This window comes from Alternaria alternata, assembly GCF_001642055.1.
Source record: "Alternaria alternata strain SRC1lrK2f unplaced genomic scaffold CC77scaffold_2, whole genome shotgun sequence".
Classification (NCBI taxonomy): Eukaryota; Fungi; Ascomycota; class Dothideomycetes; order Pleosporales; family Pleosporaceae; genus Alternaria; species Alternaria alternata.
This window is the reverse complement of record NW_017306191.1, coordinates 1,069,767-1,096,818: the sequence shown is the minus strand read 5'-3', so window position 1 is coordinate 1,096,818 and position 27,052 is coordinate 1,069,767. Positions and strand designations below refer to the sequence as shown.

The window sequence follows — 27,052 nt, the reverse complement described above, 5'->3', positions numbered from 1 at the left end:
CGATGCAGCTGACTCGAAGCCTATCAGAGTGTGGGTTGGCGGGGCTGCGGGGGGCGGTGCGTAGTTCGCACGTACTTTGTAGGAATTCGGGGGGGTTTCCGAGTTATGGCAGGTGAGGAGAGTTCGCAGAGGTTCGTGTTGTTGGAGCGGCGGCGTTGGAGTGACTGAAGGGTGCCTGGCTGGTCATGAATCGGGCCTGGATGCACGAGGGTATGATGTCGTCCGCGCTAACCATGGCACGTGCATCTCGGCTCCGGTTTCCACCGTCTTCTGCGGCGCCTTCACCACCATGTCTGGTCCCGTTGCCTCGAATTTGGTGCTGCTGGGTGACCTGCCTGCATGCGCGCAGGGCAACAAAGTCCGCTTTCTGGGCTGGTGCACCGAGTCGTTCCCGATCACGTCGCAGAGACTGACTGTATCGCAGCATCGATGACTACGTCACTGAGACCGCAACACTGCGCCTTAAGCACAACTACCCGACATCCAGCCCGCCCGTCATCGCGAACCTCGATGTCCAACACGTACTGGAGCGCATCAAGCATCTCGACGTAGACATCGGCACATGGCTCAACGTCATCGGCTATGTCGAGCGCAGGAAGGAGCAGGGCGTCTTTGTACAGGCCGTCACTGTCTGGAATGCCGGCAATGTCGACCTCAAGGCGTATGAGAAGGCCGTTGAGGCGCGCAAGGCCGTTGCATAAACGTCGCCAGGCTCATGTATTATGCTCATGCACGCTCACCCAAGCAACGGTCATAGTATGATTGTGCAACACCAGTATCTAACACCAGATGTGAGGTTCTCGCTGCAGGACTTTGCCAAATTCAGGCTTGTTTGACAGATGGAGAATTCAATCATGAATATGGTGGGACACTACAAACAACGCAGTCTGAGATCAAATCACTATACTGCCCGAAAACAAACACTTGAAACGATTGATTCCACCGTCCTATCCTGCATGCTGACTGACTACTGATAGCCTTACGTGTTCATTTGGAAGCATGTTCCAAGGTGACCTCCAATGGCTTTTTATCCTACATCGCCGTTAGCATTTGTTACCGCAGGATCCGATCATACGATAGATCATACCCAAAGTAAATATGTGCACTGCTCTCCCCAATCCCACCTATCCAGATCATCCTTTAACCTGATATTGAAACTCCACAACAATCTCGCAAGTATCAGTCGCATCTCGTTATAAGCAACCTTGGCACCTATGCAACTATGTCTACCCACCATAAAAGGCGCAAACGCAGCCATGTTGTCATGTTCTGGCTTTGGATGTAGGAATCTCTCTGGTATAAAGGAGTTTGGGTTGCGGAAGTTGTACGGTTGTCTATAGGCGGAGTATTGATTGTAGGTCACGTAGGTCTATTCAGAAGAGTTTAGTTAGGATGAGGTAGTATGGGAGCATGAATCTCTTACGCCTTCAGGAACCCATTGGTCGCACACAGTATCTCCGCCTTTGGGAGCAATGCGAGGTACTCCGATGGCGTTGGGAGGGCCAAGTCGCATGCCCTCATTGATGACCGCGTTTAGATAAGGCAAGTTGCTTGTCGATGCTACCGTCATGTCGCTCTCATTCTGGAAATTATCCCTGATCTCTGCTGTGAGTCGATGCAAGACACCTCTGTGCTGCAACAACATTCTTACGATCGCAGTCAGAGCACTCGCTGTTGTTTCGCTCCCAGCAAACGCAATTACGAGTAAGTTGATTCCCCACTCAGCATCTGTGAAGTGATCCTTCTGATCACTATACTTCTTCGTCGGAGTTACCCAGTCCGGCCGCTCTACATTCAGTGCTATTCTCTTCTGAGCTTGTTCCATACTCAGCTTACGATGGTCCATACTCCTTTGCAAGATGCGTTTAGGGATGATGTGTCGGAGTAGTTTATCGATAGGAGGGTAATGGTTGATCGAGCCGATCAAGGCAAGCCCTTTGCCAAAGTCCTGGGCAATATCGACCCAGGGATGCGCTTTGCCGTTTGCAACACAATCCCAAGACTCGCCATAGGTGAAGTCTCCAGAGATATCAAAAGTCAGGTAGTTCAACCACTTCTCAAGATCGACAGCCTTTCTCTTTTTCACTTGTTCCATGAAGAGATCAACATAGCTTTCAATGACTGGTGCCTGTTCTTTCAAGCTTTTCTCTGAGAAGGAATTTGCAAAAGCACGTCTGTACCTCGTATGGTCTTCCTCATGCCAGTTCACGATTGAGTTAGGTTCGGTTGGTGACATCTTCTTGAATGAGGTACGGTTACGTTCGAAGGGTAGATGGCCCGGGCGTGTGACATAGATCTCTTTCAATGCACGACTGTCGGCATAGGAAAGTTCGTTAGGGGCTACACGTACAACTGGCCCATACTTGGTGTGAAACTCAGTAAACCGCTTGTGAATTTCGCCACGGTGCGTCGAGATAACATAGGGAATGCGGAAGGATCGCCAAAGCAGCGGACCGGGGTAGTGGCGTAGCGGATGGAGGAACGCGTTGTAGAACGCGTATGCGAACGCTAGCTTTGTTGATGGATTAGCATCGAAGGGAGCCACTTCGCATACTGACAGGGCACTTACGGCTGAGATGCATAATACACATGCTGCAACTGGATGCACGCGACTGGGTAACGATGACGATAACTGGAAGCCCAGGGCATCACGACCGCCTTTGTCTGCCATTGCAAAATCTGGACCAAGCTACAAAGCTTAACTTCCTGTGTCGAATGCTCTTATTCTGTGCTACTGCATCGCGATAGCAAGCATAGCTATTCGGATGTCGCGTTATCGTGACGAAAGGGTAGTCCTTGGCTTATGAAGTAAGGCACCCCGCTTTAGCCTTTCCTCTTTCGGTCATTATACTTTGCCATGTCCAGACCCAGACCTAGAGTCCTCACGTCGATGATACTCCGATGTGTCCTTCTAATCACTCTGATATGGATTCGATATCTCCGAAAAATCTTGGGAGAGAGGAGAATCGAAGAACACGAGCTGCAGGTTGGCGCACCGCTTCCGCATTGGATGCGCCCTCAGCATGCGCCGACATCTCAAGTATCAACTCACGCCGGCCCGGCCAGAAGCAAACCCAACTGAACGGATGTAGAGCGGGAGACATATACTGTTGCGGTAGGTGTCACAGTCTCGACTGCCACCATGCAGCCAATGCAGGAGCTGTCAAGAGTTTGAAAAGCACTTCAGGATGCTGACAGGAGCCCAACATCCCGCGCACACGCGTATCCTCACCTAAATGAAGGGTAACTCCTGGCAGTGTTCGAGCGACGTTCATGAACTGGGGAAGTGTCGCACGTTGTGCGGGATCATCGCTGAAACCTTCGCTTGAGCTCTGACACAGCTCACTCTGTGAACTTCATGGGTTTCGAAACACTTGTTACTGTGAAAGATCCTTCGGCCGACCTGTCGTTCACATGTCTAAACGAAACAACCGACTTACTCGCGAATGGCGTATGCAACGTCGTCCCGCAATGCACCACGAGTTTGCTCGCTAGATAGACGGGTGTGTCACGAGCTTACTGTGGATCCAAAAAGAAAGGAGGCTAATGTCGCCACTTCGACAGACTTGCAGAAAGCTAATAAGCCAACATTACCCCTCTTTCATTGCCAATGAGGCGATACCAAAGCTCTGTCAGACGATTAGAGCGCATTTTGCGGCTCGTGGGTAACCTGGTTCTGGGTTTGCTAGTCAATGTCTTCAGTACGTTTCTTACCGGATTGCAGCTTTCGCGAACGCCTTGCCGTGCGCTCATATTGGTATCGAAGACTAACGCGAAGGGACTGGCTGATGAGTGCCACCCCTCGTTTAAACCAACCATGTAATTTATGCCTGATGATAGATATCAGTCTTTGTGCGGAACAGGCATCATGCTCAAGTTCGCAGCATGGCAAGCTTCACAGTCGCCTAACCGCAGCCGTACGTAGCATCGGTGCCACCGCGGATGCAGACTCCCTGAGACGCCGACAAGACTTTCGCCGCATTTCTCTCCCAAGGCTACCAGTGAATGCCTACACATTCCAGAACTCACAGTTGCCGCATTTTCCGTTAATCTCTGTCGAGTACCCAGTTAATTAACCAACATTTGGGCTTGAAGCGGGGCTTTCGATAGTTCGTGCATGCTACTATCGGGTCATTTACTGACTTTGCTCAGCCAGATCAGGTCATTTACCAGCCGTCCGATGCATGGCGTCTGCAGCGCACAGGCAACGGGTGAATACCAGGGAGACCCCAGCCTTCTAACCAACCTCCCGTTCAAGCAAGCGCAAACCCAATTCCCAAAATTGGGTGCACTTCTGCCGACGTTTGGTGTTCGTCTGGAGGGCCTGATGCTGAAACTAAAAAATCCTTCGTTGGACGACCACTGAGAGTGTCAGGTCAACTGTGCCGCCTCCCTAAGGCAGAATAGATGCCTCGCTGTCAGACATTGCGATGGATGTGGAGGCGATGTAACAAAAAACCAACGTTCAAAAGGCTCGGGAGCGCGAATGGAGGCTCAACACGAAGAGTGGACAGCGCCACTGGAATGCGGCTCACTACAAGGGAAGCAAAGCCCATCGTATCGCTCTCAAAATCCCTGTCTTTGATCGCAAGATTGCACGTATCAGCGCTTACAGCAGACACAAGCCTTTTACCCAACTTGCCGAGAGCGGCAAGGTGACATGCGGAAAGAGGACTACCCTGAGACGCTAAAGCCACCTCCAGGTCTCACCAATTTGGCGTGCATATCGCTTCAAGGATAATAGTAGGAAATCTGGTCAAGATGAAGGCCCGTGTTGACGTACACCCACACATGGCGGCGCATGCATGCCCATGTAGGCCGCCTGTCTAACGGCCAAGCGCGAAGGTTACAGATGAAGGTATAAGTCTGTCGAGCCGCCTGGTCTAAGAAGGAGTGTAACGGTGATATCAGCTTCGAGTTCTTAACACCAGCACTAGCGAAGCGAAACGACGACGTCCTTATTCTGATAACACCAGTCTTTCCAAATACTCATTCACTTTCACCATTGTTCAGGGTCTACCTGCGTTGCACAGATCATCCTCGCAAGATTTTTATACTGCCGCCACCCGACTTGCAGCGCACTATTTCCACGAGAACAACCCGAATTCAGCAAACCCAAATCATCTTTACAGAACGTATCATCAACAGCGTTCGCTTTTCGCAAAGCTACACGCTATCAGTCACCATGCTGTTCTCCACAGTCACTGCGGCCCTTCTCTGTGTCGCAACTGCCACTGCAGCTGCTCTACCATTGCCTGGCAAGCCACAAACATACACTCCCGCGCGGAACCTCAAGAGCCTCTCCAAACTCTTTCCCCAGAGTACTCTTACTAGCCCAGACACTCTCGGCCTAGACCTGAAGTACGTTGTCCTCGGTATCGGCACACAAAACTACACATGTAGTACGCCCGACGACAGCGTGACTCCTGGTACCACTGGTGCATACGGTAAGAACATTATGAGCTCGACAGTAAGGCATCTCTAACAGCCATCTAGCTACCCTATACGATATCGGCACGAAGCTCAACGACGACAAGATGGCCAAATGGAAGATTGGCTCCATTTCGCCTCTTGCACTCTCGCTGAGCGAATGGGCACCTCAAGTTGTTGACATGAGCCTCAGGTCGCAGGGCTACGAACATATCGCCGGTCATCACTTCTTCGCCGATGTGTCAGGAACAAACACGCCAACATTCGCTTTCGACAAGTTGAGCGCACCCTTCCCCATGACCCAAGTGGCCAAGATAGGCAATGTCGATGCACCAGCACACGCATGCCCAGGCAAGAATGGCCTACCTGCTGTTCAGTGGCTGTATCTCCAGCACAAGGCTGGTATCACTCAAGGAGGAATCGACACTGTCTACCGTGTCGAGACTGCTGGTGGTAACAAGCCTGCTACTTGCAAGGGCATGCCAGCTTCTTGGGAGGTCAAATACGCTGCGCAATGTAAGTGTATATGAAACCCTTAGACTGCTGTAGTGGTCCACTAACATCTCGCAGATTGGGTCTATGGTCCAAAGTAGTAGGCGCCTAGCTTGCGACGCTCGTTTCGAGTCAATTACGAACGCTTCTACCCCTCATGCCTTCTTTAGTCCTTCCATAGTTGGATTAGTCGCGCGCGTCTATATTTGTCCCAGAGACATCTAGACAGTGTGCAGCAGGGCATGTGTTTCTTTTCTTGCCACTTTTCATTTCGTCTTCTAAACTTACGATACCCTTTCTTTCCCATGGTTCGTACGGCTTTGCTAGGTTTCAATTCTTCTAAACGGACATTGGCATGGTCATGGGCGTTCGAGGCTGTCAGCATTGGGCCATCATAGTGTACACCGACTTAGTATAGACCTTGCCCTAATTCTAAAAGACTTCTTCTATCTTTTCTGTTCTGGTACTTTCGTGATTCCTCGTGAAATAGTTCACGGTACAGTACGCGAGTCAACGCGCGAGAAGTCAACAAGACGTGATATAGTCCAGGTGATCACAACTGCTATTCCACCAACACAACACGCTTACGTGGACTAAGTCTTACGACACGTACTAGATCGACCGATAACATCGTGGCACGACATGTCAGCCAACATGCGAAGCTCGCCGTATATGCCGCAGTAAGGCGCGCAAGGCTGTTTGCGCTATCACGTCCAGTTCAACAAGCTTAAGATACTGACAGCCCTCATTTGCCAACCGCACGGCGTATGAGCTACCAATAAATACTACCGGCCTCTTCACAAGCCTTCATGTCTCTTACGGTTCTTTTTCGACTCGATCTCAAGAAAGCCTTGCTCCAATACATGACGTGAACCACTCGCCCAGTCCTGTAAGCCCTTTCTTTGCCCAAGATACCTGAAAACAATGCAGCCCTCCTGATTGGATGGCTGCTCGATCGAGGAGTGGTTCGTGCTACTTTGGTGGCTGTGGCAGCGGGTATTTCTCTTGGCAAAGCGGGTGTGGTTGGTGTGGCACAAGTCTGGTTTGACGGCGGCTAGAGTACATCGGAGGTTTTTCTTAGGGTTTTGTATAGTCTTGGCTTGAACTCTATCCATTGTGTGGTTCTCGGAAAAAGAAACGCCTCATTGGCATGCACGGAAAAAGGGCTTCCGTGCGGATGATTTGGCGTAAATATATTCTGCTCATTTTGGCGGTATGATTCCTGTTTGAACCTTTGTCGTATCACATCCATCGAACCCATCGCACCAATGTTCACTCTGGGCCTTCATTTCCGTGTGACCTACAGCGTATTCTGTAGTGCACCTGATGTCCTGCAGCTCCTTATCGTCGACAGTGTTGTCCACGCTTCCAATTCGCTCCTCAGTGATGCTGTAAACCACATTCTTCTTGCCCTGGTCGGGAAACGTGCACTTCTCAATCACGCTTTCTCATACACTACTTCTAGCTGATGTCTAGAGATTTTCAGTTTCTGTCGATGTATCGTTCGTTTTCAGAAGGATTTTGCGACGCTTAGCATACTCTCCTGCACTTCCAAACACGTGTCGTTCGAGACCATCGTACTGGCTGGTTTTGAACGATCTCGCGTTCCTCCTCAATAGTGATTTGAGGGCGGGTCCGGAGGTTGCAATAGTCCCCACGTGTATTTGCATGCTGAACGAAGGAGGTCAGTGCTAACTGACAGTGCATCATTGTGTAAGAGAGAAACTTTCAAGGGGATCACTTACGAGCTCAGAATGTTCATTCTCTGATCAATAGACATAGTCAGCTTGAGGAGTTGATGATTGTTGTAATGAGCTTACAAAGCGTAAATTGGTCATTGTTGTAGAGCCGAACTGGTAATAAGCGTTTGTAATGACTATGGTAGCTGCACTGTAGTCTTATGAGTGATTAGAGACTCGAAAATATAGTAAAAGTACGCACAGCCAGGTTACGCTCAGCAGCGCCATGAAGTTCAAACGTGTTGTTCGAGGCATCTGCGGGTTTCGTATGACCGGTAAAGATATGGTGGCGAATGCCACATCGGTGAACGTGTTGCAAGCTTGTTGATGTTAATATGATTGAGCATTCTTCGCTGGATACCTAGGTATGGTTGGATTTACCTGTGCTCGCTAATGCAGTACTGACAAAGAAACCAACGAGTAGCATCTGGCATTGATGGTAGTACTCCAGGTACCGGATACAGGTGAATACTGGAACGTCAAACTGAAGAATGTGAACAGGGTGAATGCCATGTCGAAGGTTATCATTGCCCATAATGTGTACCTGAACCAGGCGTTGTTCTTGCTCAACCTTAAGAGAAAAAGCGTAATAGATATTTTCCAGTGGTGTCAAAGCAATCATCGCTAGAATACTGGTTTGCTAATAGACGGCCTGGTTGCTGGCTGCAAGATCGGATGGTGTCCAAGGCCATGGCGGCTCTGGACGATGAAACATATCAACTTTGTCATTTCACCAACCTGTCTGCATCGAGGTCTCTTAGGGATACGAGGATATGTCTTCTTGGGAACTTACACATACTCACGTGTTGAGTGATCATCCATTGCTAGCTTGCGCAACACAAACACGCCGCCCACAGCGATGTAGATAACGGCATTCCATTGGATTCCCATGTTTGTTACAAGCCCGAGGCTGCCATCACCTTCGCCACGCCCATTCTTTCGTGTTCGGCGGCTCGTACAGACTGCGGAGACTCAAAGCCAAAAGACCCAGTATGCCGGTCTTCTCAAACCTTACTCGAGTAGGGCTATACACTGGTTCTGTACGCATGCCTTCGTACATGTCAGCATTGATTCTGAGAGTCAATTCTCTTGCTTCCTCGGTCGGCAATCTTCCGTGGGCCGTGTTGGATCTAGTGACTAGCGCCTGTGAACCCTGCCCAGGTGCTGGTGCTGGCTCCACAGCGTCCCGTCTCACGGAACACCATCGAGACTTCCGCGAAGAAAGTGGTAGTAGTAGTAGTAGTAGTAGTAGCTGACGTCTTTCGTTTGCTTTACCCAAAGCAGCATAATGGAGATCGACCGTCGTGGTCGTAAGACACAGTTTTGCGAGCTCTTCATTTAACCTGCATGAAGGAATCTGCCGTTCCTGCGTGGCTGCAGCGTGCTCATCGGTTTCTCGACCTCGACCCGGTCAAGCCATCCCATCGGGTCTTTACGATTCAGCATTTGCAACCGATTAGACGAATCTCGACTCTCGTATCTTGGACTTATGCGACGCTACTGCATAAACATCTGGGACAATGCAGAAACCACGTCGGTTGCCTTAAATGAAGCCCTAATTCAGTAACTCCGATGCGGAAGACTGCAGAGAGCATCTTTCGCCTCCGCGACCACCTCGGATTCAAGTTAGCGAACCTTGCAAGCCTAGTCGCTGCATGTGTGTACAATTTTGATATGGGGCCAAATCGTATCGTAGGCGCATATATCGGACTGTTGGCGCGCAGCTGTCGTCGCTCTGTCCTAACGTAGCGCCTTACTTCTCTTGATGAGATTCCTAGATAACATGAGATTTTGTGGAATCTCTGCCATTGCGCTGGCTTTGACCAGCGTTGCTTTGTCTGCCGCGGTAATACCTCGAGATGATTTGCTTACAGATCTTCAGAATCAGGCCATGGAGGCACTGAAGCAAGCTGAGGCAAACAGTACACTTGCGAAGAGGAGCTGCTCTCTCTCCAACGCACATGTCCGTCGAGATTGGTAAGTGATTTCAGCAGATTACCCGAGAAGATAAGAAGCTAACTTCTGCCACAGGAACTTATTGAGTAAGAAGGAACGAAAGTCCTACATCAAAGCTGTGAAATGTATGATTTCATCGCCATCAAAAACACCTGCAGGACTTGTATCCGGTGCAAAAACACGATACGACGATTTCGTTGCTCAACATATCAACCAGACAACGTCGATCCACGGAACGGGCAATTTCTTGAGCTGGCACAGGTACTTCGTGTACGGCTATGAGAAGGCTCTGCGGGATGAATGTGGCTACACGGGTTACCAGCCGTACTGGAACTGGTTTAGTTACCAAAACGATTTGAGCAAATCTCCCCTTTTCGATGGTTCCGAGACTAGTATGGGTGGTGATGGCGCTTTCCTTAAGCACAATGGCAGTGTTAGCGGTGGTGGCTCGATCCTCTTGCCATCAGGAAATGGAGGCGGATGTATAAAGAGTGGTCCTTTCAAGAAGTAAGTCGGGTATTCTCAAGTTTTGAATCATCCATCTAATAGCGGTCAGTCTGCAACTCAACCTCGGTCCTGTCCTCCCTGCTATGGAAGGATACGCTGCCGTAACGGACCCATTCGAGTGGAACCCAAGATGCGCTCGACGCGATTTCATTCCCACTACGGAAGACTACACCTTCACCAACCTCTATAACATGACACTCGGCGAGGCTTCTCAGAGCGTATACACGTTCCAGAACGAGCTTCAGGGACGTTTTTCCGACGGATTTCTAGGTACACATACCGCTGGACACGTGAAAGTTGGTGGTGATGCCGCCGATTTCTTCAGCAGCACGAACGACCCTGTGTTCTTCCTGCACCATGCCATGTTAGATCGTGTGTGGTGGATGTGGCAGGCGTTGCATCTCAATCAGGCAAAGACAGTAGCTGGTACCATTACTATCCTCAACAACCCACCAAGTAGGAATACTACGTTGCAGGACGTCATCAGCACGAATTTCCTCAACATGCCAGACAGGCCGATCGGAGATCTGCTAGGTTCGCTGGATGGAGAGCCATTCTGTTACATCTACCTGTAGTACATTGAGACATTGTATATACGCTACCTCGAATACAGTACATAGAAATGCACATTTGAATGTTCACTTTTACGCCTAGCTGTTGATGACGGTAATACGCAGCAGGCAACGCGCAAAGACCCATAGAGCCGCGAACTAACACGTACCCACACTCCACGGCCCGCTAATTGGTCCGATCACCACTAGCCATCGTGATACTACTATCGACTCTATGACAACCTCTCAATCAATCTCATCATCGTCTTCCCACAACAATTAAGCGAAGCAGATGCTGCAGCCAATTCCCATAATCGGCGCTGGCATCGCCGGTCTAACGCTGAGCCGCAGCCTCCTCCATCGCGGCATCCCAACCATTATCTACGAAAAGTCAAGCTCAAACCCACGCTTCAATTACGCCATCACTCTTCACTCGACTGCCTACCAGCCCCTTCTGGAAGTTCTGAATCTTGATGATGTTGCGTTCAAGAAACGCGTCGCTGTTGATGCCGAAGATGGCGGGGCTGGAACAATCGGAGAGCAAGTAGATTTACCCAGCCATGGAGGTCTATACGCAACAACATCATCATTTCGCGCCAATAGAGCGAAGCTCGAACACCTGCTTCGTGAAGGTCTCGACATACGTTGGAAACACAGTCTTCAAGGTGTTCAGAGGACTCAAAAAGGACCTAGGATACGTTTCAGTAATGGCGAATCGTGGTCTAGTGGGAAACTTGTTATAGGCGCAGATGGTGTACATTCCGACCTACGGAAACTTCTACTCCCAGCTTTATCACATCTGAACGTCCTTCCGTATGTCGTTTTCAATGGGAAAAGGAGAATGGAGAGGGAGGAATTTGACAACATGTTCCGCGACGTGGCGAGGCCAAGGGAAATGAATGTTTGGGAAGTAAAAGCTGGGGATGTGATGCTTAATGTCAGTGTTAATAAGACGACGAGTGAAGAGGTAAGTCTCAGCTGGATATACTCGCGTCCTGTGCGTAGCGACGAGGATGCACTGCATCGTCCTAATAGGCCGAACGAGGACGCGCAGAAGACACCCGATGAGCTCTTTCAAGAGATTGGTGAGCTGAGAAGTCTGGAATCTCCCTTCTCGGACATATTCGATGCGAAGAAGATGCGCGGGGACAGGATACTGCATTGGCTGATGCGAACAACATCTACACCACTGTCGGATTTGCAGGATCTGTTTGCGAGGAATGGAGTATGTTTAATGGGCGATGCAATTCATGCAGAGCCTATCGTGGGAGGTAACGGAGCCAACGCCGCTATCTTAGACGCATTGGCGCTTGCAGAAGCCATCTCGAGCGAAGAAAAGAGAGACTGGGAAGGTATCGAGGGCAACGTGAAGAAAGGCGTATCGAAGTGGTATGATGAACGTTATCCGGAGTGGGAGCAAGGGGCTGTAGAAAGTCAAAAAGCCATCGCAAGAATGCATGAGGTGTCGTTAGGGGCGGATGCGCGGCTTTAAGTATCCATGTAGGAGTACTCACCGAAGTAAACTACAGAAGCCGCGCCAATGAAGACAAGGGTGGCGTGCTCGATAGATTTGTGTACTAAGAACCTCGTGCTTTCTGGATTATCCGACAGTACAGAAGGTACTCTACAAACACTTGCTGCACCTCCTAGTAATATACTTGCAGAATTCAAGATGTATTATGCCTTTAAAGCACGTCAAGGACGTGCAGTAGAGTTCAGTAAAACAATAGCTGACTGTAACAGCTTTTGTTAGTCACTACAGAACAGAGCGGACTTGGCTAAACAGAAAGCATCTTTGGTATTTTGTAGTCAGATAAAACTGGGCAGCCGCAGCTACCACGCAGTCAGACGACTATCAAGGCGTGTCGTGTTGGTATGGATCTTTTGCTGGCCATTTAGACCGTAGTCTCTTGTTAGAAGTCGTCAAAGGTATCTACCAGCCACCGCCGCCAGTGTCACCTCCCCATGAAGCCTCACCTCCAGCGGCAGCAGCAGCATCGCCATCACCCGCACCCGCACCCGAGCCACCACCTGCATCACCTCCATCCTCAGCAATAGGCTGCTTGCAGCGCTGCTCAGGTTAGCTTGTCGCACTTGCACATTTAATGATATCGAACATACCTTGATGGTGTGGCCCATCTCGTTACAGTTATTACACTTGACCTTAGACCAGTCCTTGGGTTCAGGACAGTCGCGGGAGAAGTGACCCGTCTTTTCGCAGTTGCGGCAAAGAGTCTTTTCCGGGTTCTTAGGCTGGTCGCAGTCCTTGGCCATGTGCTCAGTGGAATCGCAGTTGCGGCAAGCACGAGCGGCAACGTTGGGACACTGTCAGCTGTTAGTATGTGCTAGAGTGATTTGCAGCCCCACGATACTTACATCCTTGGAAAAGTGACCAGTCTCGTTGCACTTGCGGCATTCGACGCCCTCAGCAGAGCGAGGCTCAGGACACTCCTTGGAGTTATGACCTTCCTGCTTACAGTTCTTGCAGGCGTAAGGGTTGACACGCTCCTTGGGGCAGTCACGAGCACGGTGGCCAACTTCCTGGCAGTAGACGCACTGAGCCTCGGGCACGGTGTTCTCGCGCTCAGCCTGCTCTTGCTTGCAGTACTTGCGAACGTGACCAAGCTCACCGCAGTTACCGCATAGCGGGACACCGCAATCCTGAACGTAGCCGCAGGAGGTGAGGCGCTCCAGATTCTCAGTAGGACTCTCAGGCCAGCCTTGAGCCATCTTGGCGCGACGAGGCTTCGCAGAGAGCTGGACGGACAAAACAAACTTGCAGTCTGGGTTACCGATAAGGTCGACGATAGTCATGTTAGGGGCGATCTCCTGCTGCTTGGCGATAAGAAAGATTGCGAGGTCATCCTCGCGGAGAGCCTGTTCGACGGCGGCAAGGTTGAACTCATCCATGGTAGCGCGAGCGTAAGCCCTCAAGCAGATGCGGAAGGCGTCGAGGTCCTTCTCTTTGGCAGCATCGATCAGAGCAATCCAGGCAGCCGAGGCATCCATCTCAGGCACACCGGACCAGTCGACAATGCGGCGAGACTTGCAGTCGACAGCGCGATGGCCTTGCTGATCGCAGAGTTTGCAGGTACCATCGAAAGCACGCTCTACCCTCTCGTTGGTACAATCTGCCTTGTTGTGACCGACTTGACCGCAGTTGAAGCACTCGCCAGTAAGACCGCCACCGCCCTCGGGCTTATCAGGGCAGTCGCGGGCGAAGTGACCGGGCTGCTTGCAGCTATTTTGTTGTCAGCAACATAGAACGAAGTTGGTTGATGAGGCATTGCTTACATGCGACAACCGTCGTCGTTAGCATCGCCTCCGCCTCCGCCAGCGTCAGCACCGCTTCCCCAAGAATCGCCAGCACCTGCACCAGCACCGGCATCATCGCCGTTCCAGCTGTCGCCAGCAGAAGCCGGATCCCATGAGGAGCTGCCGCCTGTCTTTGTGTCAGTAGAGGCTTGAGGCTACCGCAGCATGTCGCATACCTGCAGTTGCACCAGTATCCCAGCTCATAGCTGTGGGTAATGGCTAGGGGGATTGGAGTTGATGTCAAGTGTCTGTACGACAGTATGGTTAGCATATGCAACAAGTGAAGAGTTAATGCTGACAATCCGAGACTGTCGTCGTAGTATGGAGTGAAGAACCAACCACCGGATGGGAGTGACTGACCTTTTTGGAGTTCAGTGATAGTAACGCGACCTGTCTGCAACAAGCACCGAAGAGATGATCAGAGCGATCGAATAGTAGATTGCGGTCGGTCGATCGACTGCTGGGAAGAACTGAGAAGTAGGTATTGGGATTGAAAATCGTGTTGTGGACGCAACTTCTCTATTGATATGTGGTAAACAGGCGGAGGGCCCGTGCTGAAGCCCAGCGATAACAACGCAGGTGAAGGTGAGGTCAGTATTGTAAATCGCTATCAGTATCGGGAAGCTGTAGGTGTATCATTGGCGATATGCCACGCGATATGCTGGGTATGGTAAGAGAGGATGCGTGTGATGATATGGAAGAAACGTAAAGCGTCGATGGCCGCTTTGGGGCGACAGTGAGAGCAGAGCGATGATCTACTTCAACAGAAAGAACAGGAGCAACGAGAACACCAAGAAGTCAAAAGAGAACAGAAACAGATAGTCAGAAACTCTTGTGAACGTTGAACTGGCATTTGGCACATGAAATACGTAAATACTCATCCTGCACGCCGAGATCGCGTGCTTTTCCAAGAAGCTGGTATCATGTCATGAACCTCACCAAAGAAAAGGATGGAGGCCTTCGCTGCACCACCCATGATCATTTAATACCTGAACGCCAAAAATGACTTCAACCCCCCAAACTGTCGACATCGTGTCTGATTATACACCACGGAACTGCAGATCGTTAGTATGTGCTTCATGTCTGGTTGTTGTTGTTGCCCGAAAGCCATTGGTGTGTCACTTACCATTCGTACCACCAAGAACCACATAGCTCCGATGAACCTAAACGCAGCCAAGCCAGCAACACTGTAGAGAACTACTGCCAGGTAAATAGTGGCAGCGTCGTTCTGCTTCTGCTGGGCCTCATCGGGACTACTGACGGTGAGCTCCAGGCCACCGGACTGCAGAACCAAAGCCGACAGGCCCAAATTGCAGAACATCCAGAACAGCACGACACCAGATCGAAAGCCCTTGTAGTAATCTTCTTGCTTCTCGCTGGCTGAAGGAACCTTTTTCTCTTCCTTCCACTTAGCGCTGAAGACGCGGAGTTCTGTTTCGTACTGAGTGTTGAGATCGGCGTCGTCAGTTGGCGCCTGGATATCTGCTTTACCATCAGCCTTGGTGGTGACCGAAGGCAACTTTTCCGGTTTGTCGTCTCCCTTAGTGCCCCAAGTGATATCGTGGGTGTTGCAGAAGGCGTAGACGTTGAGAATGTTGATGTAGGTGGGTGTCATGAGCAGGTATTGGAAGAAAGACGTGAACATGTGCCATGGATCCAGGAAGATGATGGACACCACTAGCCACATCACATACGTTGATAGTAGTGATATGATCAAAGTGGCAAAGATCTTATCCTTGAACAGGTCTGCCGCGTTGAAGCCACCGTTAGTTTCGATCTGTCCCTGGACGGAGCGAACAGTGATGAAGATGGACGCGAACATGAGATAAGCCATGATAATGCACCAGAAGTAGACCATAGACATGTACCACTTGTTGGAACCCTGTGGCCGATTACCAAGTGATAATATGAAACATGTTATCAGCACAGCGATGTAGAGCCACTCGAACACGATAAAGAGTACTTTACCCGCGGTACCGAGTTCGTTCTGCAAGGAGGCAGTAAGGATGCGGAAAACCAGGAAGAAGTTACCAAGAGCAAACCAGGCAAAGATCATGCTGATAGTTTGATAGACAAACTCAACGAGAAACATGGTTTTGCGCAAGAAAGAGTGGTCACTCCGGAAGATGTCGAAAGAGTGAGCCAGGGCGTAGACAGCAGCGAAGAAGGATCCGTTCAACCAACGACGACGTTGACTGATGAATTCGGCCATGGTGGTCGGTACATCCGTCTCTCCGGTAGCAGATTTGACATACTGGAGGATCCAGTGGCAATTTCTCTTGGAGACGAGCTCGAAGCACAGAATACGGTCCTCGGCCAGGTACATGTTAGCTGTGAAAATTCCAGCGTTGGCACCGTGCATCTTTTCACCAGCAAAGTACTTCTCCAGTGGCCCTTGTCCAGTCTTGTCGTTTTGGAGCGCTACGTAGCGATATGCGGAGAAGGCACCAGGAAGCACAGAGATGAAACCAAACGCAGACTCGAGAGGCTTATCCAGGATGTTACTCATCTTGTACTCAAAATTCTGTGTCGCAACCAGCGGGTTCAAGAGCTTTTTGCCATGCACAAGCATAGCCTTGATCTCACCACAGGCACCTGCACACATGGGCTCGAGATCAAATGCCTTCCACAGCTGGTAGACTGAGTCTTTTCCAGGCTTTGTACCAGCATCGATAAGCACGCAAACATTGGGATCCAAAACAGCTCCGAAAGCCTGGAAGAACCATCGATGGGAGTTGATCTTCTTCTGGTTCTTTTCTTTCAAACAGAACAGCATTTGGACGGGGGTGTTGCCCTTCTTGACACCGACGACGCCCTTCTTGATGTCAAGCGTCATTTGCGTGGTGTACTCATAGATATGGGCAGTCACATCCTTGCCGTTGACTTGCTGCTTGGCAATGCCGTCCTGGTAGACACCGAGGGCTGCTAGCACGGCGCGGGTCCTCGGGTTGATCTTGGCACGACCATCGCTGACGACGCAGACTACGATCTTCTTCCACGCGTCCTTGCCCCACGTCTTGCTGTTGGTTCGCGAGTTCATATACTCAATGTTCTTGATGACACCAATCATTGTTCGCGCAAACAATTCATCCTCCTCGTTGTACATGGTGATAACAATGAAGAGCTCAGTGTGCCTTGGCTTTGCAAAAAGCTTCTGACGCAAAGTGAAGCGCTCTGCATCGAAGTCTGCAGGGTCGCATGTGGCGGCCGAGTAGCGCATATGAGTGAACTCGTCACGCTCCGGGGGCTGTGCATGTGGAACCTGGTTCAGTAACCGCGGCGGAATTGGACAATCGAGCACCAAATTGCCCTTGAACAATTGGACTTCCTTGACTGTTTTCCATCGCTTGATTGGAGCTGGGCTAGGTGTGGGCGCGGGCTCATCGTGGAAGGGGTTCTCTGGGTCCATGTCATCTGCGTCATGGGGATCCGGGCCATAGGAATTGGCCCCGTGTATCATCGGTCTGTTCATGTCCTCATCTTGCCAGTAATGCGTCGGTTGTGTGCCGTATCCGGCGCCCGGGCTCTCATCATGCGGAGTTGGGTCGTAAGGCTGGTTGTAGTATGCATCGTGATGCGCTTGGGGGTCGAGCGAGTAATCGGAGTCGTGATGTTGTGGTCGTGGGTCGTAATCGTCGTGATAGTTGCCAGCGGCGTATGGGATATTCTCTACTGAGTACTGTTCTATGTGTCAGCCTGCACTGTCTGCATCGCTCGTCGTCTCCTTGGAGGCGCAATACATACACTTGGTTGTAACGGCAAGCGGTCGCCGGAGGCTGCTGCTGGGTTGGGTCCCATTGGGATTTCCAAGATGCCCGAGGGCTGTGGTGACGCATAGCGGTCTTGATGTGGTGATGCATAGCGGTCTTCTAGTTGATAGCCACGGAGAGGCTGCCCTGGCGAAGGAGTGCGCCCAACTTGTCTTCGGGGATCCATCTCGTACGGGTCGTCGCTACCGCCTGGTGCGCCTATGTAGTACGGTTAGCTTGACTGGCAAGTGTGGCACCTCGTGGTGGAAAAGGCTTGTTCGGTGGTTTGCGAAGGTGTCGAGGTTGACCGGCCTCTCCCATGCGACCTCGAGTCTGCCAAGTTATTACTCACCTAATCTGTTGTATGACATGTTGGTGTGTTTCCAGCGTATGCTGCTGCGCCTTCAATCTTTCTGCAGCAATGCGACGGGCGGATCAACAGGCCAAAACACAAATACAAGGGGTTGCCCAGTTGAAAAGCCAAAGGTGCGACTGTTATGGTGTGCTATCGTATAGGCGTCGCGGGACAGGCGACTGGTATATGTTCGGGTTTCAGGATGTGTTTGGTGCGTTTGGCGGGCCGGTAGCGCTCTGGGGTTGTTTACTGTAGCAACCAGCGGGTACGCATGGGCGGTCAAATGATGTAACACCAAGAAGAGCGCAAGTAACCGGCTTTCAGAGATTGCAACGACTGGGGCCTCAAAGCCTATAGAGATGAAGTGGTTGCAGCTGAGTTTAGCTCGTGGAAGACTGGCTCCTTGGAGGGTTCATCCATTCAAGTGCACCTGAGCAGCTGCCAAGGAAGCACTCGCTGCGCAATCGTCGTGGGGTGCGCCACACTTCACAGCCCTGCTATTACGAAGCCCCAAGGTCTATTTCCGTCAAAGCTTTGCTCACCAACGGCTGTGAAAAGGCCGAACTTTATCGCTATCGATAGATGATTGGAGCATACATGTTGACTAGACGACATGGCTTTTCCTTCCTGCATCTCTCGTCAGCATGGCACTTTTACTCCTTGAATATCAGGCAAGTCATCAGGCGCATGCACATGCAGATGCGGCTCTGGCAACTGGACGATTTCGGAAACCCCACCAAGGCCGAAGTGACAGGTCACTCGTACATACGTAGACGTGTGGCTGCCGCAGTGCGAGAATGGCTCGAGTGTTTGTCGATCTTTACACTACACTGCGTATGCCTACGAGTGAGCAGCAAAAGCAACTCAAACCCTCAATTCAGCATGATACCTGCGTTGTCTTATGATTATAATGCACTGGTGATCGCTCGTTGTCACGTTTGGCGTGCGTGCACAGTACCTGTCGATCCCACGTCATTTGCGGCGGTGCACATCGAGTCTTACAAGACATCTCACCGTACCTAGAGAGTGTAATTGTTGTCGCGGTATTAGTGTATGATACATGGATCGCCAAAGAATATCACGCGAATCCAGGTAGCCTACTCTATCGCAAGTGGAAGCGCCTGAACTGTTGCTTGACCTAACAGGCCCAATCCCGACGATACGCCGTCCCAAGATGATCTCCGATCTTCCCAGATTCCTCGCATCCTCGTATTCCCACAACACTCAATCGCAAAGGAACCTCACGCCTACCCAACCTACCCACACACGACCAAGACACCTCCCATATCGCCACGATGAGCGACTCCAAATCCCCTAGACCCGTCTCCGTCCTGTTTGTCTGCCTAGGAAACATCTGTAAACACACCCCTCCACCCTTTGTATCCCACCACAGCACTAACCTCTCCCAACAGGCCGTTCAACAATGGCTGAAGGCGTCTTCCAGTCTCTTACCGCACCCTCGCACCCTTTGATCTCAACAATCGACTCTTGCGGCACGGGCGCCTACCATGTCGGTTCCAGCCCCGACTCACGCACCATGGCTACCCTCAAAGCGAACAAGATAACCACCTACCGCCACTCGGCACGAAAGTTCTCTCCTAGCAGCGATTTCGAAAAGTTCGATTACATACTCGCAATGGACGATGAGAATCTAGAAGATTTAGAGGCATTGAGGCAGAGGGAGCTTAAGAAGAAGGGCGGAAGCGACGAGGGCATTGGGAGGGTTATGCTGTTTGGAGAGTTTGGGGGGGAAATGAGGAAGGGGAGGCGTGGAGAGAGGGGCGAGGAGATTGTGGACCCGTACTATGGAGGAGATGATGGGTTCAAGACTGCGTACGAGCAGTGCATGAAGTTTGGCAAGGTGTTCTTGGAGAGGCTTGAGAAAGGAGAGCTGAGCTGAAAGGAGGCGAATGGATGGTAGAATATTATTTCAAGTGTGGAGTGGTTGTGCGCTTAGATACCCCATAGACTGCCCTAGGCTACAATGCATGTACAATTCCAGTTGGACTCTAATAAGCCTCATTACAACGCGTGATGCTTCCGGGGTATAATTCGTTATCATGTCGTATCGCTACGAGTTCCGCTTAATCTGCCTCTCTAGATCCAGTAGCTTCTCTACCAATTTTCCTCGCATAAAGTCAGTCAATCCCAAACTGCTTCTGTTAGCTTCGCGCCCAACTCTCTGGATTACAACAAAGATACTCACATGCCCTCCCTCGTCACAACGCGGTACGTCCCACTGTTCTGCCAGCCTCCGTCTCCTCCACTAAAATGACCATTGCCGTCAACTTCCACACTGCCGAAGATGTCCTCGGGCCACGCAATGCGCCCATAGTCTGGTGGATTCCTCAGATCACTGATATGTATCCAACCTCCATGACCTGCTCCTCCCATGCCGCCTTGGTGATTTGCGCCGCCTGCGCCATCGTTCGGTTGCGAAAGGTTAGAGCCGCCTGGTGACGCGTAGACGGCTGCTTGCGATTGTACATATGGGTCAGAGATGGCGTGTGTGGCGAACACAGAGGATAGGATGGGAAGGAACTGTGGGTTCTCGGTGAAGTTCTGGGGCGTGGGTGGGAGAGCAGTGCATGTGCCTATGGCGAGTTGTGGTGTGGGAGGTTCGGTGGGCAGTAGTGATAGCAAACGTTTGCTCGGATCGAACGGATCTTTATGTACATACTGAACCGGGTCAGTAGGTGTTGTCCTAAAAGCGTGAGTTACATACAATGTGTTGATTCTCTGGCAATGTCGAAGCATTCCTCGCGCCTCTGAGACGAAGTGTTTGCGCTGAAGGACGTACACGACGCGCAGAACGCACGAAGGTGTTCGCAAACATCTGATACAATACAGGACACATGAGTATATACAATCGTAGGGTCTGAGACTTGTTTACTATCGTTGCTGGGAATGAGGCCGAAACCTTATGCTCAGATGCTCGATTACTAACAATGACGAGGACTTCGGGAGTCCGCACTAGCGGCAGATCAAGCCGCGCGTTGCTCCTTCCGTCTTAGTCTCGCAACAAAGTACCTTAGCCACCTCGATTGTCCATGACCACATATCCGGGATAGCTTAAACAAATTTGCGCTGAGTCCTAGATAGTGCCGTTGTCCCGCGTGGACCCTCGGAAAATCACACCTAGTTGTAACCCAAGTCTCGACCGCCGGCCATGATCATTCCCCAAACCATTGCTAGCGCTACCCCACTAGCCATGCAAAATGTTCGCATTGGCGAATGGGAGTGCCCACGCAGTTGGTGGAGGCATGGCCGAACGGTGTATCGGCTTAAGTAAGTAGGGAAGGTGCTTCGTTGAGAAGTATCTGTTCCCCTTCGACTCACCAGTCTATTTCGTGTTATCGCAGTTCCACATCATGGCTTCGGACGCTGTGGAGATAGCACCCATCGAGAAGAGGGTCGGGGAGACGAGCGATGCAAAGCAGACAGGGTTGCACCAGGATGTCGAAGTCGGACCCGAAATGGTCGATATTGATAGAATAGAGAGAGTTTACTCGTAAGTTGTACATTTTCTCGCCATGAGTTATCGTAGATTATGCTAACAGCCACTCAGCAAGCTCGACCGTCGGATTCTGCCAGCGTTCTGGGTCTTGTACTTCTTATGCTCGGCAATTCGCTCCAACATTGGACTTGCTCAAACTATGAACCTGGCTGAAGGTCACGATCTTGGATCCGTACTCAACATCACGCCGAAACAGGTCTCTACTGGTCTGGCGCTGTTCTACGTCTGCTATGTCATCTTCGACCTTCCTTCCAACCTCATCATGTCAAGGGTTAGTCCTCACGCTTGGATGAGTCGCATCGTCACTTGTGTTGGTATCATTGGCATGTGTCTGACTGCTATGAATGCTGCCTGGAACCTTTAGTAGGTACTTTCCCTGCATGTTATATTCAAAGACTAACAACAAACCAGCCTTCTCCGATTGCTATTGGGTATCGTCATTGCAGGCATGTGGCCCGGTATGTCGTATTACCTGACACTCTTTTACCCTCCGTCTCGCACCGGCAAGCGCATCGGACGCTACTTCACAGCGTCCCAGATGTCTGCGGCGGTCGTGGGTCTTGTCTCAGCTGGTTTCCAGAAGATGGACGGAGTAGGTGGTCTGGTCGGATTCCAGTGGATGTTCCTATTGTACGGTATCGTCGGCTTCATCGTCGGCATATCGCTACTTTGGTGGCTTCCCGATAGGCCACTACCTCCTGGTGAAGTTCGTCAACCAACTGGATTGGCGAGATGGCTGCCGCAAGGCAAACCAGCCCTAGAAGGCGAAGACGCGCGCATCCATTACGAAGATTTGACCCGCGTCTACAGCCGCAAGCTGTGGAATATGAAGGATCTCTGGCACGTCGTAATCGACTGGAGAATTTACCCCCTTGTCGTCATGTACTTTGGTGTGGTGGGAGTAGGCAACGGAACACAGGCTTACGCGACTGTTATCATACGCGGCATCAACCCAAGCTTGACGGGCATTCAGCTCAGTCTGCTTTCCGCACCCATCTGGATTGTAAGTATCTGGGTCTTGTTGTGTGAATCGAGCTAATTGCAACAGATGGACCTCATCGCCATTCTCCTCGTGACGCCAATCTCTGATCGTTTCCACCATCACCGTCCTGCTTTCTTCAGCGGCGCCGTTGTAATACAGATTGCAGGTCTGTTGATCGCCACATTCGCCAAAGATTGGTCACGTTACGGTGGTGTGCTACTTATCGGCTTCGGACTGGGCCCGACGGTGCCCATTTGCATGGCCTGGTCCAACGAGATCTTCCAGCCCCGCCATGGAGAGGTGGGTGTAGCAGCAGCTAGCGCACTTGTGTCTGGACTTGGTAATCTAGGAAGTATCTTGACTACCTACGCACTCTATTCTGGATGGCCCGAAGATGCCAAGGACGGTCCGCACAAGTACCGCAACAGCAACTTTGTCATGATTGCCATTCTGTGCGCTAGTATACTCAGCGCAGGAAGCATGGTGGTCCTACTGAAGATGTTTGGCGACAACAAAGGAAAGCAGGTTAGTAGTGCAAGCTCGACTAGCGAGGGCGAGGCTGCATACGTGGATGGTGCTGCTCGGCGCGAGGTCCAGCAGAGGGGTCTCGGACGAATGTTTTGGTTCCGATGAAGAGCGGGTGGAGAATGGTCCTGCAGGCGGTGATTGGCAAAGTGGCAGTCATGGAGAAGACATTGATTGAGATGGGTTTCTGGAATTGCCCATGGGGCAGCCAGAGGGTCACGAGAACGCGGAGCACTCGCGTGGAGGCGGGAACCAGGTCTACCTGATGCAAGTCAACAACCCCGGGCTGACAGCGCTGCTGCGACTGCTGTAAGACAAGATATACAAGTACCACAAACCATAGTACGTTGTTCCGATTAGTTGTTCCGTTTGCCTGTGTCGTTGGGATTGCCGTCGCAGGTGTGACTGATAGCAATAGCCGACCGACGCCGGAGCAGCGGTTGTTCAACTCGCAGGCAGAGCCAAGAGGGGCTTCACGATACCCCAAGCTCCGTCACTTTTTGCGCCTAGCCTGCTTCCCCATAACTCCATCTTTTTCTTCGCCCTGCTCCGCTTCCGGCGCCTTGCCTCGCGTAGAAATCCTCGCAACCTCTGCTCCCAACATCCAAAGCACCCCGTGTCTCATCAGGAGCGCGCCCCACCACAGCTGTCCATGCACTGCAGTCGACGATCTGACAATCGATAAACCGTGTCACCGACTCGGCCGCCTCACACCGATCAGTCGCACGCAACCGCTGCAAGCACGCGCTCCAGGGAGTCATTGTACACGCCCTTTCCCCTTCGCCCCCAGACACGTTTGATGGTGGCCCTCGCAGCGTAGTAGCGGGGCAGTGAGCCAAGCGCGGTATACTCGCAGCACAGAGCCCCAGGACCACGGCTTGCGCGCCCCGCTGTAAAGAAACAGACAGCAGTGACGTAAGTGCTCATTGTTTGCCAGCACCCGCGTCCGTCTTCACATGCTTTTGGAGCCACCCGCTCGTCTGGCTCAGCCCTGCATCGGCATACCTGCTAACACCCCATGTATAGTCCCCGCAGGCGCTCACCAGCTACCACCCCGGCCAAAGCTCCAGCCAGTGCTCCCAGGCACGACAAGCCCCACTACATCACCGCCGCTCCATCAACACCACGCGCACCATGTCAGCCGCAATCGACAACGAAGACCTGGAGGAGCTCTCCATCTCCATGCCCGCCCAACGGCGAGGAGCTGGCGCCGCAAGCACCACCAAGGCCCAGGACCATGCCGTCGCGCCGCCCACTGCGCTCGGCACAGCTGTGCAGGAGAGCAAGAGCAAGGACTCCAAGGCGAACCAGCGGCTCGGACAGTACACCATAGTCAGGACACTAGGCGAGGGCTCGTTCGGTAAAGTCAAACTGGCGACACACCAGGTCAGCGGCCAGAAGGTGGCTCTCAAGATTATAAATCGCAAGCGACTCGTCACTCGAGACATGGCCGGCAGGATAGAGCGCGAGATCCAGTACCTGCAGCTGCTACGACATCCTCACATCATCAAGCTGTGAGTGGACTGCATATTCATAGCTTTCGTATACTGACCGCCCGCAGGTACACAGTCATAACGACACCAACTGAGATTATCATGGTCCTCGAATACGCCGGCGGTGAGCTGTTCGACTACATCGTCAACCACGGGAAGCTGCAGGAAGCCCAGGCGCGCAAGTTTTTCCAGCAGATCGTCTGCGCCGTTGAATACTGCCACAGACACAAGATCGTACACCGAGATCTAAAGCCCGAGAACCTCCTGCTCGACGACGAGAGCAACGTCAAGATTGCCGACTTCGGACTCAGCAATATCATGACAGACGGCAACTTTCTCAAGACAAGCTGTGGAAGTCCCAATTACGCCGCACCCGAAGTCATATCTGGAAAGCTGTATGCAGGTCCAGAGGTCGATGTCTGGAGTTGCGGTGTCATCCTCTACGTCCTACTCGTAGGCCGACTACCCTTCGACGACGAGTACATTCCCACTCTGTTCAAGAAGATCGCGGCCGGACAATACAGCACGCCAAGCTATCTATCCCCTGGCGCCACGTCTTTGATCAGGAAGATGTTGATGGTCAACCCCGTACACCGCATCACAATTCCTGAACTTCGACAGGATCCCTGGTTCACCAAAGATCTGCCTGCGTATCTTGAGCCACCTGCCCAAGACTTCTTCGATAGCGGCGCTGACCCGAACAAGGCAATCGATCCCAAGGCTCTGGCACCATCAGCAGATGCTCCCCGTGTACAGGCGCTACATGAGAATGTTGTCTCGAAGCTTGGCAAGACTATGGGTTATGCAAAGCATGATGTGCAAGATGCGTTGGCGCGGGATGAGCCAAGTGCAATCAAGGATGCCTACTTGATTGTTCGAGAGAATGAGATGATGCGGAAGAATCGTAAGCCAGCTCTCACTTAAACACGTACATGGCTAACAGTTTATCGCAGCTTTATTGACAGGTGCTGAGTGGGATCAAATGTCGCCTCCTACTCACGACAGTCACATGGATAGATTCAGGCCCCAATCGCTGAATGCAGCTACTCGTCCACAGTTCATACCGCCATCAAATTCTGAACACGAACGAGTACGTCAAGGCTCAAATGCCAGTAGCCAGCTTGCGAACATTCGAAGTCCTGTCAGCACAGTTGCTATCTTGCCTAGCAGTCTCACGGAATACCACAAAGCCTATATGAAAGGTCATCCGCGACCTCTGAACAAAGTCCAAGAACATGATGGTCTCCCACCCACCCCAGAACAAACTGAAGAACAACGGCAGATCTCAGCCAGAAGGTTGAAACCGAACTTCCGCACGATGCCAGAAGCAGGCAGAAACAAACCCGAGCCAATGACAAGTCTACCAGCCAAGAAACCTCGAGCGACCAAGTGGCAGTTTGGTATCAGATCTAGGAACCAGCCCGCAGAGGCAATGCTTGCGATATTCAAGGCACTCAAAGCGATGGGTGCTGACTGGGAAGTACCTAAGATACGTAGAGCAGGCGGCAGAAGTGGATCTCGTAGCCGCAGTACCTCTCGGACTCCCGACGATCGCTCACCACCTAAGTCACGAAGTCAATCGCAAGACTCGATATCATCGCACTCTTCGCATGAAGATCAAGGAGCTAGAGTGAACTCGCCACATCGTGAGCCGCTTAGTATACGTAACAAAGATGCAAATGAACAGGAGACAAGAGGTCGGCAAAAGAGGCATTACAATCACACCAATGACTGGGGTTACCATGTACCGGAAGATCCGTGGGTCATCAATGCCCGCTTCCGCAAAGAAGGCATGTTCCCTCCTGGCGTCGCACATCCTTCTTCGACGCACTCGTCGCGCGTGGATCTCGCCAACGATCCCTCTGGTCTTCGCAGGCGTAGTTCGACCAACGCAAGCGCATCGAGTATTCACGGAGTGGATGGCATGACTCCGTCTGAGCGTGCAGCTTCCCGCGCCGCTTCCATTAGCGAAGGGCACCCTGACCCCGACGAAGCGGTCTACATATACATGTCCATTCAGCTGTACAGTATCGACCGCGACTTCTTCGTCGTAGACTTCAAATGCGCAGGCTACGAGCGTCTCGTTTCCAATCTTGTCCGTGAAATAAAGGCGTCTCCTTCCATCACATTATCTTCTAGTCATTCAAACCCACACCAAGATGGTTGGGATGACGAACAGGGTGTGTGGCGTAGACTGGGTGAAGGTGAGCCGCTGCCAGAGGATTTGGCGAACAAGCTCCGTGAGGGGGGTACAGATATTCTCCGAGAGCGGACGGAGCTTGTGGGTGCTGGACGGCAGGAAGGAGAGAAGATTGTCACTAGTCCTTTTCCTTTCTTGGATGTCGCTAGCACGCTTATTCTGCAGTTGAGCGGAGAGTAGTCATGGTGTTACAAGACGGATAGACTTGGCGCTGTTGGTATGGGCTTTGTGAGACATGGGA

The 27,052-nt window shown here is 51.6% G+C and overlaps 10 protein-coding genes across 10 annotated transcripts; 6 read left to right on the top strand and 4 right to left on the bottom strand.

Annotated features, from left to right (window-relative positions):
- Window positions 1-289: 289 nt before the first annotated feature.
- Window positions 290-953, top strand: CC77DRAFT_1090903 (hypothetical protein; the record flags this gene model as incomplete). The annotated part of the gene is made up of 2 exons (XM_018529542.1): window positions 290-375; window positions 425-953. The coding sequence occupies 2 exons, from the start codon at window positions 290-292 to the stop codon at window positions 699-701; spliced, it is 363 nt and encodes a 120-aa protein (XP_018390774.1). The 3' UTR covers window positions 702-953.
- On the bottom strand, window positions 711-2,717 carry CC77DRAFT_317379 (cytochrome P450). The gene is made up of 4 exons (XM_018531222.1): window positions 2,570-2,717; window positions 1,424-2,508; window positions 1,088-1,369; window positions 711-1,032 (listed from the first exon to the last, which is right to left on the bottom strand). Exons 1-4 carry the CDS (start codon window positions 2,589-2,591, stop codon window positions 988-990), a joined length of 1,434 nt encoding a protein of 477 aa, XP_018390773.1. The 5' UTR covers window positions 2,592-2,717; the 3' UTR covers window positions 711-987.
- Window positions 2,718-4,922: 2,205 nt separating this feature from the next.
- CC77DRAFT_317326 (hypothetical protein) lies at window positions 4,923-6,056 on the top strand. Its single transcript, XM_018531221.1, has 3 exons — window positions 4,923-5,447; window positions 5,497-5,946; window positions 6,001-6,056. The coding sequence occupies exons 1-3, from the start codon at window positions 5,186-5,188 to the stop codon at window positions 6,021-6,023; spliced, it is 735 nt and encodes a 244-aa protein (XP_018390772.1). The 5' UTR covers window positions 4,923-5,185; the 3' UTR covers window positions 6,024-6,056.
- Window positions 6,057-7,288: 1,232 nt separating this feature from the next.
- On the bottom strand, window positions 7,289-8,430 carry CC77DRAFT_317310 (hypothetical protein). Its single transcript, XM_018531220.1, has 5 exons — window positions 8,043-8,430; window positions 7,864-7,981; window positions 7,743-7,812; window positions 7,668-7,687; window positions 7,289-7,593 (listed from the first exon to the last, which is right to left on the bottom strand). The coding sequence occupies exons 1-5, from the start codon at window positions 8,281-8,283 to the stop codon at window positions 7,395-7,397; spliced, it is 648 nt and encodes a 215-aa protein (XP_018390771.1). The 5' UTR covers window positions 8,284-8,430; the 3' UTR covers window positions 7,289-7,394.
- Window positions 8,431-9,103: 673 nt separating this feature from the next.
- Window positions 9,104-12,339, top strand: CC77DRAFT_980510 (Di-copper centre-containing protein). The gene is made up of 4 exons (XM_018536061.1): window positions 9,104-9,638; window positions 9,693-10,124; window positions 10,174-10,682; window positions 10,960-12,339. Exons 1-4 carry the CDS (start codon window positions 9,427-9,429, stop codon window positions 12,165-12,167), a joined length of 2,361 nt encoding a protein of 786 aa, XP_018390770.1. The 5' UTR covers window positions 9,104-9,426; the 3' UTR covers window positions 12,168-12,339.
- A 2,691-nt stretch (window positions 12,340-15,030) lies between these two features.
- Window positions 15,031-18,110, bottom strand: CC77DRAFT_1027903 (hypothetical protein; the record flags this gene model as incomplete). Its single annotated transcript, XM_018526402.1, has 4 exons — window positions 15,031-15,045; window positions 15,117-17,669; window positions 17,735-17,949; window positions 18,092-18,110. The coding sequence occupies 4 exons, from the start codon at window positions 18,108-18,110 to the stop codon at window positions 15,031-15,033; spliced, it is 2,802 nt and encodes a 933-aa protein (XP_018390769.1).
- Window positions 18,111-18,908: 798 nt separating this feature from the next.
- CC77DRAFT_1090897 (low molecular weight phosphotyrosine protein phosphatase) lies at window positions 18,909-20,105 on the top strand. Its single transcript, XM_018529541.1, has 2 exons — window positions 18,909-19,450; window positions 19,507-20,105. The coding sequence occupies exons 1-2, from the start codon at window positions 19,390-19,392 to the stop codon at window positions 19,992-19,994; spliced, it is 549 nt and encodes a 182-aa protein (XP_018390768.1). The 5' UTR covers window positions 18,909-19,389; the 3' UTR covers window positions 19,995-20,105.
- CC77DRAFT_1016325 (hypothetical protein) lies at window positions 20,007-20,971 on the bottom strand. The gene is made up of 3 exons (XM_018524196.1): window positions 20,820-20,971; window positions 20,301-20,773; window positions 20,007-20,247 (listed from the first exon to the last, which is right to left on the bottom strand). The coding sequence occupies exons 1-3, from the start codon at window positions 20,949-20,951 to the stop codon at window positions 20,166-20,168; spliced, it is 687 nt and encodes a 228-aa protein (XP_018390767.1). The 5' UTR covers window positions 20,952-20,971; the 3' UTR covers window positions 20,007-20,165.
- Window positions 20,972-21,465: 494 nt separating this feature from the next.
- CC77DRAFT_927011 (MFS general substrate transporter) lies at window positions 21,466-23,226 on the top strand (the record flags this gene model as incomplete). Its single annotated transcript, XM_018533966.1, has 4 exons — window positions 21,466-21,605; window positions 21,663-21,974; window positions 22,023-22,614; window positions 22,660-23,226. 4 exons carry the CDS (start codon window positions 21,466-21,468, stop codon window positions 23,224-23,226), a joined length of 1,611 nt encoding a protein of 536 aa, XP_018390766.1.
- A 1,026-nt stretch (window positions 23,227-24,252) lies between these two features.
- Window positions 24,253-26,991, top strand: CC77DRAFT_1027901 (serine threonine protein kinase SNF1p; the record flags this gene model as incomplete). Its single annotated transcript, XM_018526401.1, has 3 exons — window positions 24,253-24,632; window positions 24,680-25,515; window positions 25,565-26,991. 3 exons carry the CDS (start codon window positions 24,253-24,255, stop codon window positions 26,989-26,991), a joined length of 2,643 nt encoding a protein of 880 aa, XP_018390765.1.
- Between the last annotated feature and the right edge of the window lie 61 nt (window positions 26,992-27,052).